The sequence below is a fragment of the Vulpes lagopus genome, chromosome 3, assembly GCF_018345385.1.
Source record: "Vulpes lagopus strain Blue_001 chromosome 3, ASM1834538v1, whole genome shotgun sequence".
Taxonomy (NCBI): Eukaryota; Metazoa; Chordata; class Mammalia; order Carnivora; family Canidae; genus Vulpes; species Vulpes lagopus.
This window is the reverse complement of record NC_054826.1, coordinates 63,113,499-63,131,851: the sequence shown is the minus strand read 5'-3', so window position 1 is coordinate 63,131,851 and position 18,353 is coordinate 63,113,499. Positions and strand designations below refer to the sequence as shown.

General features: G+C 42.5%; 1 protein-coding gene across 5 annotated transcripts in view; it reads left to right on the top strand.

Moving 5' to 3' along the window:
- KAT6B (lysine acetyltransferase 6B) overlaps positions 1-17,831 on the top strand; it is a 187,789-nt gene extending 169,958 nt beyond the window's left edge. For all 5 annotated transcript variants that reach the window (XM_041746839.1, XM_041746838.1, XM_041746840.1 and 2 more), the window contains 5 exons: positions 5,905-6,136; positions 6,457-6,616; positions 7,223-7,564; positions 9,914-10,205; positions 13,985-17,831. In XM_041746839.1, coding sequence (XP_041602773.1) covers positions 5,905-6,136; positions 6,457-6,616; positions 7,223-7,564; positions 9,914-10,205; positions 13,985-16,557 — 3,599 coding nt within the window. In that variant the 3' untranslated portion in view covers positions 16,558-17,831. The remainder of the gene's footprint in view (positions 1-5,904; positions 6,137-6,456; positions 6,617-7,222; positions 7,565-9,913; positions 10,206-13,984) is intronic.
- The last annotated feature ends 522 nt before the right edge of the window (positions 17,832-18,353 follow it).

Below are 18,353 nucleotides of genomic sequence, written 5' to 3'. Positions count from 1 at the left end.
ACGAGAGGTAGTTGCACAATGAAGGTTGAGAAGCACAGACCTAGAATTTATGGACAAAACCACTTAGCAAATCAATGACCTCTTGTTAAATTTCAGTCTGAATTTCAGGTGGGACTTTGGAGATTCCTATCCCCAGTTCTCTATCATCAAGTTGCTGGGTGTGGTCTCCTTGCCCATCTGAGATTCTTTAGTCCCACTGTCTTTCCAGTGGCTCTCCTACTGGAAAAGGTGGTTTTCACATCCTCATCAAAACCAGCAGCTCCATAGCAGAGTTTTTATAGCAGTGGTCTTCAAATTTGTGTGCATCAGAATCCCCTGGAGGGCTTGGTAAAGCGGAAGTGCTAGGTCCTGCCCCAGATGTTTCTGGTTCATAGGTCTAAGAATTTGCAGTTCTAACAAGTTACCAGGTGATGCTGATACTGCCAGCATCTGATACTGCCAGTCTTTCAAAAACTGGTCTCCCAGTCCTGGTCTCCCAGTCTTTGAAAACCACTAGTCTACAGGAAGACATAGAAGTCTGTAGAAAGGTCAGGCAATATTTATTCGAAATCGGGCAGCCTGGGTGGCTCAGCGGTTTAGTGCCTGTCTTTGGCCCGGGGCATGATCCTGGAGACCCCGGATCGAGTCCCACATCAGGCTCCCTGCATGGAGCCTGCTTCTCCCTCTGCCTGTGTCTCTGCCTCTTTGTGTCTGTGTGCGTCTTTCATGAATGGATGAATAAAATCTTTAAAAAATATATTTATTCGAATTGTTTTATGGGAGGAAAAAAAAGAATTATGGGAGAGATGCCACATTCACATTTTCAAGACCAATCTCTTAAAAGCATAAAATAATCCAAAAATTCAAAATCTCCATCTTTGCTAAGGATGCATCTATGTCTTTTAATAAATGGAGAGTAGTAAGAAATCTGGCAGGTCACGGGTCATTTGGAATGCTCAGATTCTCTGAAAACAGTAGGAAGACTCAGGTTCAGCTTCCTTCCTTACTAATTGCAAAATCACCACAAGATTTCAGCAAGGAGACATAAATAGCCTGTCAGGTTCATTTATCACTATTTAAACTGATAACACACCATTCATCCACTTGGTCACAGGGCTGCTTAACCCCAAAAACTAGTAACAGATGAGCACAGACCAGTGAATTTCGGTCCCTAGCCATGAGATACACGGTTAGAGCCATCGGATTTCCTCTGCTCAAGAGCTGCCATAAATCCCTGGCCTGGTGTCAGTTCCCAGGCTTGCAAACCCAGTGCTGTCTACTGATACGAACCTTTCAGCAAAGTTTGCTGAGCTAAACAGGTGTCTGATGAAAGGTGTGTAATCCTTGAAGATTATCTTCCCCTAAAAGCAGCTAGTAACCCCGGACTCACATAATCCAGACAGATGGGAATTGGGAGTAGCATGCCAGAGTTCACACTTTGTATTTGAGGAAGTTTGTATGGTTTGGTTCCAGATGGTAGAGATGAAGGTTGCAGGGGTGAGGAGTGGCTGCCTTTGTTGGGGGGGAAATCCTTACCCATGAACATTATTATTCCACTTCTGGTCCAGTCTACAATTTTGAAATATTACTAGGTTAAAAGGAAGGCATGTTTTGTATTAAACAAGTTAACCTTGCAGTTAATATGCTGGGAGCTCAATTAATTTGGGAATTTAGGTCTGTAAAAACAAATCTTGACCTTGTCTAGATAGTTCCCTCCTTATCCTAATAGATCTGTCCACACAGAGGCAACTTTCTACCAGTTTATTGTTGTTTTTTTCCCTCTCCCTAGAATGGAGTTAACCTTTTCAAACACATGGGATCGGGGCTAGTTAACATGAGAATTGACTCCCTTACTACATCAGCCTTAACAGAAGTGAGGTAAATTTGGGTCCTATGCAGTCAGCACAGCTTAGAAATGCTACTTTTTGCAGACATCACATTGCTCTTTCCTTTCCTTTTTTTTAAGATTTTATTTATTTATTCATGAGAGATGCAGAGAAGCCGAGACACAGGCAGAGGGAGAAGCAGGCTCCATGCAGGGAGTCCGATGTGGGACTCGATCCCGTCTCCAGGATCACGCCCTGGGCCAAAGGCAGGCGCTCAACCGCTGAGCTACTCAGGGATCCCCGTGCTCTTTACTTTCCCTTTAAGCAAGCAAGCACCTTGATACTCTTTTGAATTAAGAGTGTGGTCCATACACTGAAGCTCAGAACCTCATCTTCCTTTGGATAAGTAGTTCTAGTGAAGCAGAAGAGAAATCCAGCTTTCAATAGTATCAAGATAGTTAGTTGATGCAGCTGAGGGGCTTGTGGGCCAGTCAATTTCCAATTACAAGTCTCCTGATCACAGAGTAAGTGCTGTTCACCAGCACCTCTGCCTCACAGACAATTTAAAGGGAATAATTTCATCAGCAATTAATTATACTGCAGCTACCAGAATTTGCCCTCCAAACACCACTTTGTTTTTAGTCTGAACAGCCAGGTTTCCCCAGGGATGGTTCAGGTTTTCTGATTGAAAGTATCCTCAATTAAGAAAAGGTGTTAGAGCACCATGGGAATCTATTCACCAGGGGTGTATTGTACTTGTTTCAGATCTCTCAGGATCATTCACTGGCTTCCAAGATAAGTGCTTTTTATTTCCCTGCATCTTAGATCAATTATTTGGAATCTTTTTGGTAAGTTAAAAGTTTAAGAGCTGTAACATCAAACCACCGCATCTCTCAAATTAATAACCTAGATGTTCTCACCAAATATTATTCTCTCAATTGGCTTTACAGTGATTAGGATCTGGAGGAGCCTAAAAAAGGGAGAGAAGGAAACAAAAGATAGCAAGACATTCATTATTTAAATCATTCCATGTCAGGAAGGTCAGCGTAGAGGGCACCTGAGTGGCTCAGTCAAGCATCTGACTCTTGGTTTCAGGTCTTGAGGTTGTGGGATGGAGCCTCATGTCAGACTGTGTGCTCAGTTCAGAGTCTGCTTTGGATTCTCTCTCTCCCTGTCCTCATTCACTATCTCTCTCAAATAAATAAAATCTTTAAAAAAGAAAAGAAAAGAAAAGAAAAGAAAGGTCAGAGTACTGAAGTGCTACCAGCTACAGTTTTTTTGAGGGAAAGTGCCTGCTGCAAGTGAAGCTTAAATTCTTTATTCTTTATCCACGTAGTGCACCCATGGAGTAAACATGACAACTTTTTCTTCTAAGCCATACATTTTAACATATTACAAGTGATTTCACTTAGGTACTAAGGAATCAGAAATTTACCTTTGGTCCTTATAATTGTGGAAATGGGATCCGTTTAATTTAAAATTTTCTCCTTCAGGAAGAGACCGTGGACTTACAAATGCCTTTCAGCTTACGTGCAGATTCCTTCCATTGGTATAAGCTCCCTGAGGGTCTCAGGAGTCAGAGCAGGAAGACCTAACTTCAGGCAATGCAGGGACAGCTTTGGACAGTAGCACTGTGTGGTCTGAAATGTTGGCGCACAAGAGCCCTGAACACCAGCCTTGCTGTTTTCTGGTTGGAGTTTGGGTTTGCAGTTTTTTCTCCCCAGCACCTGGGAGAGTTTCACTTGCTGGCAGTTATTGGTAGCCTTCCTGCCCTGTAGCCTTCACTGGTGCAGGGTGGAAGGCTTACTGCAAAAATCCAGTGGACCCAACGGGCTCAGTGAGTGCATGCTTGTTGCCCTGCTGCTGCCTCCCAGCCTGCCCTGGGCCTCAGGACTCTCCTGTGGCAGTGGCAGTCACAGGGTGTGTCCCAGGAGACTGCCACTTACCCTGGTGGGAATCGCAGGCACTGAAACATTAATGCCTAAATGCTCTCCCCAGACCCCAGGTTGCCTGAGAGTTCCAGTGGTCCGACCAGTTTAGGCGGAGGCCCTGATAAGGTGTGCATGTGCTGCCTTAGAGTATGAAAACATGAACAGCTGTGGAAAATATGTTTTGGGGGGATTCTGACTGGGTTCAGGGTGGGAATTGAGGGAAGAGAAGACAGAACAAAGAAATCTGTGTGCTTTCTGGGTAAGGTTGCTCGTAGTAGCGGAGAACAGAAGGTAGGAAGGGCACCTACCACCTTCTGACTCCTTGGGTCTTATAGAAGTCCTCCTCCTACTGAGCCGTGGGAGTGGGGCTTTCTGTCCCTAACTGTGGGGTTCAGATGAGAACCGGTGAGGGACTAGGGAATTGCACAGTTGCACAGTCATTGCAGGGGACTTGTAGTTGTGAGATCTCATGGTCACAAGGGTGTCGTCGTCCCGTCCCGTCCCCCCCCCCCCCCCCCCCCCCCCCCCCCCCCCCCCGCCGAGGTACAGAACTCAGTCCCCCAGCCAACTGAGTAAATTTCTCAGCATGTGCCAAGCACTTAGGAGGCAGGGGACGGATGTGCCAATTATCTGTGTTGTGAGGTCTAGGCACCCTTTGTACTTGAGCGACAGAGAGCTCTTCTCCAAACTGACAGGGCATGCTCTGAGCTGGCTTGAACACCGTGGTCATCACTGTTAGCATTCCTGACACAGGGCTCTTGAAAGCCTCTGTATGCAGCTGAATGACGCGTCGACGGTGGTTTGACTATAATATTTTGTGGTCCTTGTTGCATTCAATCAAATACGTTACACTTACACATGAGTTAAAGACCCAAATAAGTCAAAAGACTTCAGGAAAGCCTAAAGTTAAATATATGCTCATTCTTTACAATGGCATTCGGATTAAAACCGTCAAAATGCAAAATGCTGTGGTTACACCCCTCTAGGGCCAGGTTGGATTTCTTGTTCTATATTTCTGCATTATTTACAGTGATTTTTGAGAGGCAGGAAAATGCATCAGAGGCATGATTTCTCCTTCTAAGAAAAAAATCCAAAATGAGAAAATCCTTGAGTGCAGCCATTTTGGAAATGTAGATAAAGAAGAAAAATGCTGAAGATTTGGGTGGTTTGCAGAGCAGCATGATTTTGTAATTGCTGCCACCTACTGTATGTGGTTGATGTTTGTTTAAATTTAGTAAGTTTGGGAAGGTGAGGCTATTGAAATTGATAATTAGAGCAAGGTAGACATCATTAGTTTATAGCATTTCTTCTCTGCTCCATAAAGTGGCTCTTAATTACCAAGACAGCCACAGTTTTCATTCATTACCTTCAAGTGGATTTAAAGTTTTAAATCATTTTAAAGTCCCTTTGCCAAGGAACCTTCACTGTAATGCTGTAGAATGCACATTCAAAAGCTTACCATGCTCAGGGATTTTTCTGAATATATATGAAACAGTTTGTTTTAAGGAGGTTGTTTTGTTTTAATTTGTAGAAGCAACGTTCTGGGGTGGGATTATAAATTAATTTACATGAAAGAGGTGAAAATAGAGCTAGCGGAGCTGTTGTGAGTTGCAGCAGTCGACTTAAAAGACATTCTTTTATTAGTCCTAAAACAAAGCTTCAGATCAGCCGACTAGTTAAATGTAACAAGCAATACAGAATCTGAGTCAACAGAGACCCTTCTCTTTTATTAAGACCCAGCTGTCAAAGGGTCATTAGGTCCTTCCTGTGGAAAACAACTTGCCCATTAATGTTTGGGGTGGTCCCTCGACAGGATTTCTGAGTAAGTGCCTGACATTTCGTTTTTTGAAAGAATCTAAAGCTGGTGGGAAACTTGGATGTTGAAATTTATCAGAAGTAACGTCCTCAACCTTAGCTTTGTTTAATATGCCACGATGTATATTTGGAATGCTTCCGCTAGCTATGTGAGTTGACTTACAGTGCTACTATAAAAGGTTCAAAAGCATAAACTTCATGGAGATCAAATCCCTACAACTGGGAAGAGACTGCATACGTAAAGTCTGGTGTGCCATTTTTACCTCCTTGCTACTTCCGTTCTTTCCAAGTGGCCCCTGTTCCAATGTCTGAAAACACCACAATGAGGTCGACTTTGGCTTTTTCTGCCCTAGGCTATTTGCTTTCTAGAAGAGAAGGCCAGGCAGGGTCTCCTGAAAAGCCACTCTCTGATCTGGGCCGCCTCTCCTACCTGGCCTACTGGAAGAGCGTCATCTTAGAATATCTCTACCACCACCAGGAGAGGCACATCAGCATCAAAGCCATCAGCAGAGCTACGGGCATGTGCCCACATGACATTGCCACTACTCTCCAGCACCTCCATATGATTGACAAGAGGGATGGCAGGTGAGTACCAAGGCCTGGGTGTCGCTGGCTGCCTTGCAAACATCTTACACCAGAAAGGGTCCCTGACATGGGGCGGGCAGGGGATACATTCTAGTTTAACATAAGAGGTTGATAAAAGACAGTATCAAAAGCTTTCTCCTAAATAGGAAACAGGAAATGATACTTTTTTGCTGGTCAGATTTCAATTTGCTATACCTTTTCATTGATGAGCTTTCTCATCAATTGTACCCTGGGTAATAGTGCTAGCATTTGTCAACGTATGAAGGTGAAATGAAATTTCAGCTTTTGATTGCACTTTGTTCTGCTTCGTCACATTACAGATTTGTCATCATTAGAAGGGAAAAGTTGATATTGGGCCACATGGAAAAGCTGAAAACCTGTTCCCGGACCAATGAACTTGATCCAGAAAGCCTAAGGTGGACCCCAATTTTAATTTCTAATGCTGCAGTTTCTGAAGAAGAGCGAGAAGCTGAGAAAGAGGTAATGATTGGCTTCATCTGCCTAAGTTGTGTGACTTCAATCTTGCAGCATTCTTAAGCTAAGCTAAGAAAGTCATTACCATCGTTGTCAAAGGCTTGGTTATGTAGAGGGAGCTTGTGAAATGATATGGCACTAATTTATCCTAACTGAGGTTGCATGGTAAGACATGATAATTTTATTGAATTGAGTATGAAAAATGAAACATTTATCATTGATCACAAAGCAGCATTTTTCACTACTGACAGCATGTAATCAGATCACATTTGGTGCTGAGCTCCAAGGCTGCAATGTCAATCGATTCTTTGTGTTTATGAACTTGCTTAAAGTGCTCCATGCCAGTGAGCATGTAATGTAGTGATAAAGGACTCAAATCAATTCGCTGCATCATTAATACTGCTAAATATCCCATGAAACCCAATCTTCTTTGATTTGTTATCCTAACTGATGCAAAAGAGTCCTAAGATGATGCAGCTGGAATGTTGCTTGGCTGGCTGACTGTCCTGATCAGAAACGACTTAAGAGATCCTTTGCCTTTGATCCTTAGAGGCTCTGGCTTAACTGCCCTTTCACTGGCCCACCATTTTTACCCCCCCCCCCCCCCCTTAGGCTGAGCGCTTAATGGAACAAGCTAGCTGCTGGGAAAAGGAGGAGCAAGAAATCCTGTCCTCTAGAGCGAACAGTAGGCAATCACCTGCAAAAGTACAATCGAAAAATAAATATTTGCATTCCCCGGAGAGCCGGCCAGTGGCAGGGGAGCGAGGGCAGCTGATGGAGCTGTCTAAGGAGAGCAGTGAAGAAGAAGAGGAGGAGGAGGAGGAAGAGGAGGAAGAAGAGGAAGAAGAGGAGGAGGAGGAAGAAGAAGAGGAAGAGGAGGAAGAAGAAGAAGAAAATATTCAGAGTTCTCCTCCAAGATTGACTAAACCACAATCAGTTGCCATAAAGAGAAAGGTATGTGTCTGTTTAGAGTTTCAGTCTGAGTCCATTTCAATCAAATTTTGTCATTGCGAACTATTAGTATTTGTTTCACTCTCTATTCTTTAGATGTAGTTTATTTGTATTCAGTCCTCCCGATCATATATCATCATCGTTTATCTTACAGTCATGATTGTGTTTACTTTTTGAGGTTTGTTAGTGGCCCCGACAGGAAAACAGGGACAGGCAGGCTTCCTAGTCTAGTAGTTACTGCCACCTGCTGGTTTGTGGGACTAGAGTAAGTCAGGGTGTGGAAGCAGAAAGGGGCCTTGGAGAGCACTTAAAACCACCTTCAGTGCATTTTGATGAAAACACCAAGGCCTAGGGGAGGCTAGGAGACTTGTCCAAGGTCTTACAACTCCTTAGATAAGGAGCCAGAACCAGATGACTGCCCTGAGTCCAAGCCCAGTGCTCCTATTTTTCTTGTTCTTGCATAGAATTGTTAGAAGGTATTTCAGACTCTCCGTGTTGATGCTGATATTTTGAATTTGTGGCTAAGTCACATTGCTGAAATTTCTTATAGCCTGGTGGTCTCTCTAGATATACCTTGTGCAGAAAGTTTAAAAAACTGATTTTGTCTTTTGGTAATTGTTTAACCCAGATCTGTTATCTTTGTCTTCACTATCTGTGACTTAGTGAGGGACCAGATACTGTTAGTATAGCCAAGACTTAAAGAGATAGCACCAGTTGAGGCTTTGCCCCAAGGTCATCCCGTGTACTGCCTGTCAAAGAACCTGCTGTTCTAACTCCCAATTTGGTAGCCTTCTAGTGGAAATGCAGCTGGGGCAAGGAGTAGAAAAGAGCATCCCATAAAGTGAACTTCAAGCTTCTGAGTAATCTTTTGATTTCTTATGAGGAAAATATATTCAGGTATTATGTATATATTACAAAGAAATTTGTCTTAAAAATATCAAAAACCAGAATTATCCAAGGCATGCTATGGACTCCCATCATATAAGTGGATTCAATCTGGAGAAAACCAGTTCTTTTTTTTTCTTTTTTTTTTTTTTTTAAGATTTTATTTATTTATTCATGAGAGGCACACAGAGAGAGAAAGAGGCAGAGACACAGGCAGAGGGAGAAGTAGGCTCCATGCAGGGAGCCCGACGTGGGACTCGATCCTGGGTCTCCAGGATCACACCCTGGGCTGAAGGCAGCACTAAACCGCTGAGCCATCCGAGCTGCCCGAAAACCAGTTCTTTATATTTGCTGTACTCATGTTTGGGAAAATTATAGTCGGTTAGGGAAGGCAGGCCAACCGGCGGTGTTGATAATCATAATTGTTAAGTTACAGAATATGATTATCCGGTTTATATGTGGACATTCAGAGAGTTAATGTGAGTCAACAGTAATTCTTGGATACAGTTTATTTACAGTTTTAACCCAACGTATTGAACCTTCTTGGCAGTGTATTTTAAATAATTTTTCAGGCCCATTATTGACAGATTACATTTTAGCAGCAGTTCTGTTATTCCTGTATTTTAATTTTGTTTCATTAAATACTTTTTTGCTTGGGCAGAAGCATTTTATAATTGCTATTATGGAGAGTCATCTGTGCCAGCCTGTTGTGCAATTAGAAAAAAAAAATTCCTATCTTATATAAATAAGAATATTGACATGTCTTTTAATTGAATTAAAGAATTGACATGTCTTTTAATTTTTTAAGATGCCTTCTATAATAAAAGATTTTGTAAAATTATCAGTTGCTGACATCCCTGCAGTCATCAATACATGACTCTCTTAACCTTTTAAACAGAATAATCCTTTCTTCTCCTACCCTGTCCTCTTCCCTTTTCATCGTTCTAAAGCTCTATGAAATGGGGAGCAAATAGGTTAGCCTTGTACATCATCAGATCTCCTCTGGTGCTTTGATGATAGCAGGTGCTCCTTGAACAATTATCAAGTATTAAATGAGTGACCCAGTGGCTAGTCGATTATTGCAACACTTATGGAAACATCTGTGTCTGTGATGATTGAATAGCTATGATATACAGGATATTGGAGTCTGCAAGTACCAATGTACTTGGAAAATGTATGCTAGAAAAGCAAACCTTAGCTTTTAAAATCTACAGTTAAGCTGAGGCGATGTTCCCTCTCAAAGCATCTTCTTGAGTAAACAACTGTTTTATTTGGAAAACACTTGCCTGTGTAGTTTGAGCCCGAGAGGGATGTTAAACATCAAATGGAAGGTTAAGTACAAAGGCATCACAGAAGTCTTTACGTGTAAGATTCTCAGACAGGCCTTCTGTACATGTTTGCTGCATATCGACTCAACCGTTTAATTTCTCATGAGCTCTTATGTATTATGTTTGGAATTAATTTCAGAGGCCTTTTGTCCTAAAGAAGAAAAGGGGCCGTAAACGCAGGAGGATCAACAGCAGCGTAACAACTGAGACCATTTCTGAGACGACAGAAGTACTGAATGAGCCCTTTGACAACTCAGATGAAGAGAGGCCAATGCCACACCTGGAGCCTACCTGTGAGATTGAAGTGGAGGAAGATGGCGGGAAGCCAGTCCTAAGAAAAGCATTCCAACATCAGCCTGGGAAGAAAAAACAAACAGAGGAAGAGGAAGAAAAAGACAATCATTGTTTTAAGAATGCTGACCCTTGTAGAAGTAAGTGGAGGAATTATAAAAATCTTATCCTTGTGCATATCTTGTATATTAACCGCCAAAAGGCAAGTACCTGGAGTTATACCCAAAGGCAACTCTGAGGTTGTGTCGACCCACCAGGAATAAGTGCTCATCTGTCCTTTCTCATTCATAAAAGGATCTCTCCTTTCTTCCTGGAATTGGATTTTATTTTAAACAACCTCTAAGGCCAGAACATTCCTCCGGGTGGGTTCATCTTTCTTTCCAGAAATTGGCTTATCCTCAGAAACTCTGAAGTCTCTCAATAAGAAACACACAGCATCTCCTTGATTCTAATAGGTACTTTTTTTCCCCCACATTTAATATTTCCAGGATCAGGGTTTGTATTACTGTCTGCGTAAGCATTGAATGCAGTAGTTTCTTCCTGAAAAATAAATTTAGTAAATCGATGATGCAGCTTATAATTAGTGGTGTCTTAGGATACATTATTATCAAGGATCATTTAAACTCACCCACACTATCAGTATTAGCTTTGATAATATAGGAAAAGTGGAAAGTGGAAAGTGGAAATCAGGAAATTGTCCTTCCTTTTAAATTACTATTTTATAATTTGCTGTTGGCAGGGACATCCCACCCCATCCTCTACCAAAAAAAAAATACTAACACCAATGAGTAGTCTTTGATGCTCTGTTTAAAAGCAACCATTCCTTGCCTTTTGGCTTGGATACTTAAGTTTCTGGCTGAATCATAAAGATCTATGGACAGTCTCTGCTCTGTGGCTGAAATCACTCTACTTAAAAATTTATTCTAATATCTTTTCTAATCTAAAAACAGGCCATCTCATTTCCTTGAGAACTGCGGTGTCTCTCTTGCTTTTAAGAAGTCACAATTTGGGGTGCCTGGCTCAGTGGGTGGAGCATGCGACTCTTGATCTCGGGGTTGTAAGTTCAAGTCTCATGGTTGGTATAGAGATTACTTAAAAAAATCTTTTTTTTTTTCTTTTTACAAAGTGGGGGCCCTTGGATGTCTCAGTCAGTTAAGTGTCTGACTCTTGGTTTCAGCGCAGGTCATGATCTCAGGGTCCTGGGATTGAGCCCTGCCTGCATCAGGCTCCCTACTCAGTGGGGAGCCTGCTTCTCCTTCTCCCTCTCCCTCTCCCCGCTCATGCTTGCTCTCTCTCTCTCTCTATCAAATAAGTAAATCTTTAAAAAGGAAGAAAAAAAGAAAAGCCATAATTTTAAGGGCACGAGCAAGCATCTTCTGACTTTCATAGTTAACAGGAGTACTGTTGCTATATACAATAGTTTGCTGAGAGAATGACATCTTACCCTGGTATAGAGTCCAAACCTTGTTCTTTAGTTTCTTTTTTCTTTCTTTCCCCCCCCCCTTTTTTTTTTTAAGTTTATTTATTTACTTGAGGGGCAAGGAGAGGTAGCAGGAAAGAATCTTTCAAGCTGGGCAGCCCTGGTGTCTCAGTGGGTTTAGCACCACCTTCAGCCCAGGGTGTGATCCCGGTGACTGGGATCAGGCTCCCTGCATGGAGCCTGCTTCTCCCTCTGCCTGTGTCTCTGCATCTCTCTCCCTCTGTGTCTCTATGAATAAATAAATAAAATGTTAAAAAAAAAAAAAAAAAAAGAATCTTTCAAGCTGATATCCCACTGAATGCAGAGCCTGATTCGGGGCTCGATCTCATGACCCATGAGATCATGGCCTGAACCAGAACCAAGAGTCGGACACCCAACTGACTGAGCCACCCAGGCACCCCAGTTCTTTAGTTTCTTTAAACAAACAAATAGCAAACTTCAGCAAGATACCATTTTTTTTGTGTGTGGATGTTGAGCCTTATTTCCACTTCTTAACTTTCTTCTCAGGACTGTGTAAACGAATCATCACTACCTTTATTGTCCACTCTGGGCCATTTGCCTTTAAAATTTTTAGTGGCCATATTCTACCTGATTCCTTTCAGGGTCTTCTTAATAACCAGAAAAACCATCTTATTTAGAGAAGTATTCCTACAAAAGCTGGTAGGTCCAGCAGCATGTGGAATCCAGAGGCACTGGCATGGCCATTTCTTGCCCATGTGAATAGCAATAAAACCATTTGAGTACCTTGAAGTGACTGTTAAGTGGGTATTGTACTTTGTACTTCTGAAGGAATCAGTGTACATCACTTATGTGTTCTTCTCAGCTAGCCAGTTTGAATGTAATCCTTGCAGGTAAGTTTATGTGTAATCCTTTTACTATGTAAATGAACTAGGAGCTTACCCTGCTCTGCACTGATTGGATTAGAAATCATTCCATTCTGGCAAAGAAGGATCTCTGTTCCACATTGAATGTGAAATCTTATGTTTGTTCTCCAAAGTAATGTTTGTAATAGAGGCTGTTTTTCTTTGTAAAGCTTTTCCTTTACATTGACCCCTTCAGGAGATCAGTGTGACCTTTAACTTTCCAAAGATCTCATGAAGGGCAGCCCCGGTGGCACAGCGGTTTAGCGCCACCTGCAGCCCGGGGTGTGATCCTGGAGACCCGGAATCAAGTCCCACATCTGCTTCCCTGCATGGAGCCTGCTTCTCCCTCCACCTGTGTCTCTGCCTCTCTCTCTGTGTGTGTGTCTCTATGAATAAATAAATAAAAATCTTTAAAAAAAAATAGAATAAAGATCTCATGAAGATTTAGGTGTTTTCTATTTGTATTTATTCATATGTTTGTTTGCTTGCTCATATTTAGATAAATATATTTACAAATTTGTTTATATTCACATGTGCATAAAGGTACAGTAAAAATAAGATTAGCCAAGTTAAAATGAACATGACAATTATGGTTTGCTTCTTATTTACTTTAAAATGTTCAAACCTTACATTTGAGCAGCAGATTGATCCTAAATACTATGTGGACAGAATTGGTGATAACAAAGAATACCTATCATTTAAGTATTCGATCATTTCATGCAAAGACATTACAGTTTGTGTCGTGCCAAAATGATGGTGCTCTAGTAGATTACAGATGCATTTGAATCGGGGGTATCTAGGTATCTTTTCATTTGTTTCAGAGGTACCCGGTTTATTTTCATGCCAGAGAGAACATTCAAATCAAAGTAAATAATGTCATCTGAGATCATATAAATCCAGTAAATGTCTACAAAGAGAAATTTGTATTCTCAGGATAGATATGAGAGTTAGGCTTTTATTCATTTCTCCAGGACAGTGGTGCTTTGGATAAATGAGCTAGCAAGAGCCCCTTTCCCCTGTAGTTTTGAATGTGTACATGTTCAAATTGATTATTTATTAACATTGTGGAATTCTGGACTTTTACACCAGAAAATGTCTTATTTGTTAAATTCAAAGCAGTTTATTATAATTGTCAGCATCCAAGTGCTTTTTTTTTTTTTTTTTTTTATTCATGAGAGACACAGAGAGAGAGAGGCAGAGACACAGGCAGAGGGAGAAGCAGGCTCCATGCAGGGACCCTGACGTGGGACTCGATCCCGGCACTCCAGGATCACGCCCTGGGCAGAAGGCGGCGCTAAACCGCTGAGTCACCCAGGCTGCCTTCCATGTGCTTTCTATAAAAAACACAGCTTTCTGTTGGGGGGAGAATAAGTGAGATATGTATTCTTTTCCCAGACCTAGGTGATTCACTAGGTTTATAGCACAATATGAATCTCTGTTAGTTTTGATGGTGTCTTTATCATCAACTCTTGACCTTGAAATCAGTGTATACTAACTAATTTAGAAAAATGAATTCAGGTGTTCAAAGAGATGCTAAGACTTTGTTTTTCTTCCTCCCATTTGTCTCCTCGCTAAGACAATATGGATGATAATACAGATACCTTGAAAGAAGGCAGCAGAGACAATCCTGAACCTCTAAAGTGCAAACAAGTATGGCCAAAAGGAACAAAACGTGGTCTATCTAAGTGGAGGCCGAACAAAGAAAGGAAGACCGGATTTAAACTGAACCTGTACACCCCGCCAGAAACACCCATGGAACCTGATGACCAGATAACAGTAGAAGAACAGAAGGAGACTCCAGAAGACAAAAGCAGCCCCACTCCTACCAGGATTGAGGAGGAGGTCAAGGAAGCCATGGAACCCCTGCTGCCTCGGGATGAAAACAGAAGGGACGAAACGTGTGCACCTATAAGCCCGAATAAATCGCCAGGTGAAAAAACAGAAGATGATGCAATCAAACCTGAGGAGGAAGAAGAAGAGGAGGAGGAAGAAGATGACGAAGAGGAAGAGGAAGAAGAGGAAGAGGAAGAAGAAGAAGAAGAAGAAGAAGAAGAAGAAGAAGTCGCAAAGGACCCAGGTGGTGCTAAAAGTCAAGAAAAAGAAGAACCAGAAGTCTGCCTGGGCAAAGAAGACCCTGTTGCCCTGGACGATCATGAAGAGGAGGAGGAAGAGGATGAAGAGCCGTCTCACAATGAGGGTCATGATGCAGATGATGAAGATGATAGTCACATGGAGGGTGTGCAAGCAGAGAAGGAAGACCGGCCAAGAGAAGCCTTCAAAGAAGTACTGGAGAACCAGGAGGCTTTTTTAGACCTTAGTGTCCAGCCTAGCCATTCGAACTCAGAGGTCTTAATGGACTGTGGCGTTGACCTTGCAGCTGCTTGTAACGGTGAGCCCAAGGAGCTTGCTGGAGGCACCGACGCTGCGCCTGAATCGGACGAGGAATCACCGGAAGAACAGGCACCGAAGCAGGACCAAAAGAGCAGTGAAGGCGTGGATTCTGAGTTCAAAGAGAGAAATACCGCAACCCTGGAAATAGACTCTGAGACCGTTCAGGCGGTTCAGTCTTTGACCCAGGAGAACAGTGAGCAGGACGACACGTTTCAGGATTGCACCGAGACCCAAGAGGCCTGTAGGAGTCTCCAGAACTACACCCATGCAGACCAAAGTCCACAGATCGCCACCACTCTGGACGACTGCCAGCAGTCAGACCACAGTAGCCCAGTTTCGTCCGTCCACTCCCATCCCGGCCAGTCAGTACGTTCTGTCAACAGCCCCAGCGTCCCTGCCCTGGAAAACAGCTATGCCCAAATCAGCCCAGATCAAAGTGCCATCTCCGTGCCATCTCTGCAGAACATGGAAACCAGTCCCATGATGGACGTCCCGTCGGTGTCCGATCATTCACAGCAAGTTGTGGACAGCGGATTCAGTGACCTGGGCAGCATCGAGAGCACAACTGAAAACTATGAAAACCCGAGTAGCTATGACTCTACCATGGGTGGCAGCATTTGTGGAAACGGTTCCTCCCAGAACAGCTGCTCCTATAGCAACCTCACCTCGAGCAATCTGACACAGAGCAGCTGTGCTGTCACCCAGCAGATGTCCAACATCAGTGGGAGCTGCAGCATGCTGCAGCAGACCAGCATCAGCTCTCCCCCGACCTGCAGCGTCAAGTCTCCCCAAGGCTGTGTGGTGGAGAGGCCTCCCAGCAGCAGCCAGCAGCTGGCCCAGTGCAGCATGGCTGCTAACTTCACCCCGCCCATGCAGCTGCCTGAGATCCCCGAGACTGGCAATGCCAACATCGGCCTATATGAACGGATGGGCCAGAGTGATTTTGGGGCTGGGCACTACCCGCAGCCATCAGCCACCTTCAGCCTTGCCAAACTACAGCAGTTAACTAATACACTGATTGATCATTCATTGCCTTACAGCCATTCCGCTGCTGTAACTTCCTATGCAAACAGTGCCTCTTTGTCCACACCACTAAGTAACACAGGGCTTGTTCAGCTTTCCCAGTCTCCGCACTCCGTCCCTGGGGGACCCCAAGCACAAGCTACGATGACCCCGCCCCCCAACCTGACTCCTCCTCCAATGAATCTGCCACCGCCTCTTCTGCAACGGAACATGGCTGCGTCAAATATTGGCATCTCCCACAGCCAAAGACTGCAAACCCAGATTGCCAGCAAGGGCCACGTCTCCATGAGAACCAAATCGGCATCTCTGTCACCAGCCGCCGCCACCCATCAGTCGCAAATCTATGGGCGCTCCCAGACTGTAGCCATGCAGGGTCCTGCACGGACTTTAACGATGCAGAGAGGCATGAACATGAGTGTGAACCTGATGCCAGCCCCAGCCTACAATGTCAACTCTGTGAACATGAACATGAATACTCTCAATGCCATGAATGGGTACAGCATGTCCCAGCCGATGATGAACAGTGGCTACCACAGCAATCATGGCTACATGAATCAAACACCCCAATACCCTATGCAGATGCAGATGGGCATGATGGGAACCCAGCCATATGCCCAGCAGCCAATGCAGACCCCACCCCACGGTAACATGATGTACACGGCCCCTGGACATCACGGCTACATGAACACGGGCATGTCCAAACAGTCTCTCAATGGGTCCTACATGAGAAGGTAGGCAACAGGGGCAGTCACGAGATCCCCTGGGCATCACCATTGGATCGAATCTGCACAAATACCTTCGAAGAGTACGATTTCAAAACCAGCAATTGGTGTGAATGCAAAAACATTTGTTGGCACCATTTATTTAAAAAAAAAAAAAAAAAAGCTGTATGCAGCAGAAAGCCTTATACAAGTTGTTTTTTCTTTCTTTTTTTTTTTCCTTTTTCTTTTTTGGTATCTTTGTTTCTGTTACTTTTATATGAAATTCTCTGCAAAGGAAGGCCTCTCTGGACTACAATTTGAAGGCAGCCACTTGTTGTGCCTGCTTCCATTAAATGATGTGGATATCAAGCCCCACCCCACCAAATTATCTGTTTTAATACTGAACCTGGAACTTTTTTTTTCCCCCTTCCCTGTCCACTCCATGTAAATGCCTTTAGCATTTCAGTTCTTGTATATTTTGGTTAAGGTGACACTTGAGCATGCCGCTAATGTCTTTGTTAGTGACAGTGCATTTTGTAGTACTGTACAAGTGTTGTGCTAACAGTAAGCCATTTCTTAAGTTTTTTGCCTTGAGTAGGGTGCCCTAATTTGAGGGTTTAAAAAAAAACTATATTTTTGTTAATTATAAAACTGTAAAGAGCTATAAAAGCTATTCCCATTTGGTTAGTCAAAAGGGTTTTATTGCTCAATGTTTGGTGTAAAGTTGAGACCCTTTTCCATTTTGGTGACAGATTTCTTTGGGGAAAAAAGGCAGCTTTCTGTTTTATAAATGCAGACTTCTGTTTATTGAATGAAGCATATCTCAGTGTTTATCTGTCAGGTTTTGAAACATTTCATATATGTCCAAATACTTGGCAGGATTTAAAAAAAAATAGTGAATTTGGTGTAAAGTTGCTATTTTATGGAAATGCCTCTAACTTTACATTTTCATTCCATCTGTAGATTTTTCTATCTTTATAAAATATTGGAGTTATTTTTTAAGGAAAAATAGAGAAGTAGCTTGTGAATAGCTCAAACTAAGCTTACAGAACCGCATGTAAAAAAGCAAAAAAAAGTTATTTGTGTCTGTTTATATTGCTTCCTTTTTTGTAGCCTTTGTACCTGTACAGGGTGACTGTAAGGGCCAAGCAGGAGAGGCGTAATCCTTGTATAAAATAGGAGCCAGCGACACTCTTGTATTTATCTGTTCTCTTTTTAGTCAGTCACTTCAAAAAAAAAGAAAAAAAAGAAAAAAAAACAAACAAAAAAAGCTGTACATTTTAACATAAAATAAATTATGATGAGCCATTTTTAGCCTCTTGTGTCCTGTCATATTATGATTGATAGAGAATGACCAATGGAACTGTATCATGTGTCACATCTCAGAACACATACACATTTTGGGAAAATAAATTATTTAGTGTAAATTGGAGTTATGAGATTTTTCTGATTTGTTTTGACTTTGGGGGAGGGGGTTGGCAATAAATAAGAGTAATATCTAATAAAAACCATCACATATACCAAATACCTATTTAATAAATTAATTTATAATGGATTTTAATGCTTTTCATGAAAGTTTATTTTATGCTGGTGCATACCTTCTGTATGCCAATCATTGTCTTTAAAATAAAGTGAATTTGTTTTTTTCTTTTTGACTTGGATCTTCATTTGCAAAGGGATCCTGCACAAATGTCCATTTGCCTCATTTGTACAGTCTGTTATAAACACCCCTCAGCGCCTTAGCACAGTGATAGCCAACTTCATTTTTATAAGAGTTAATACCCAAAAAAGCACCCAATCCGGGACTGTGTATTTGAGAAATGATTTTCT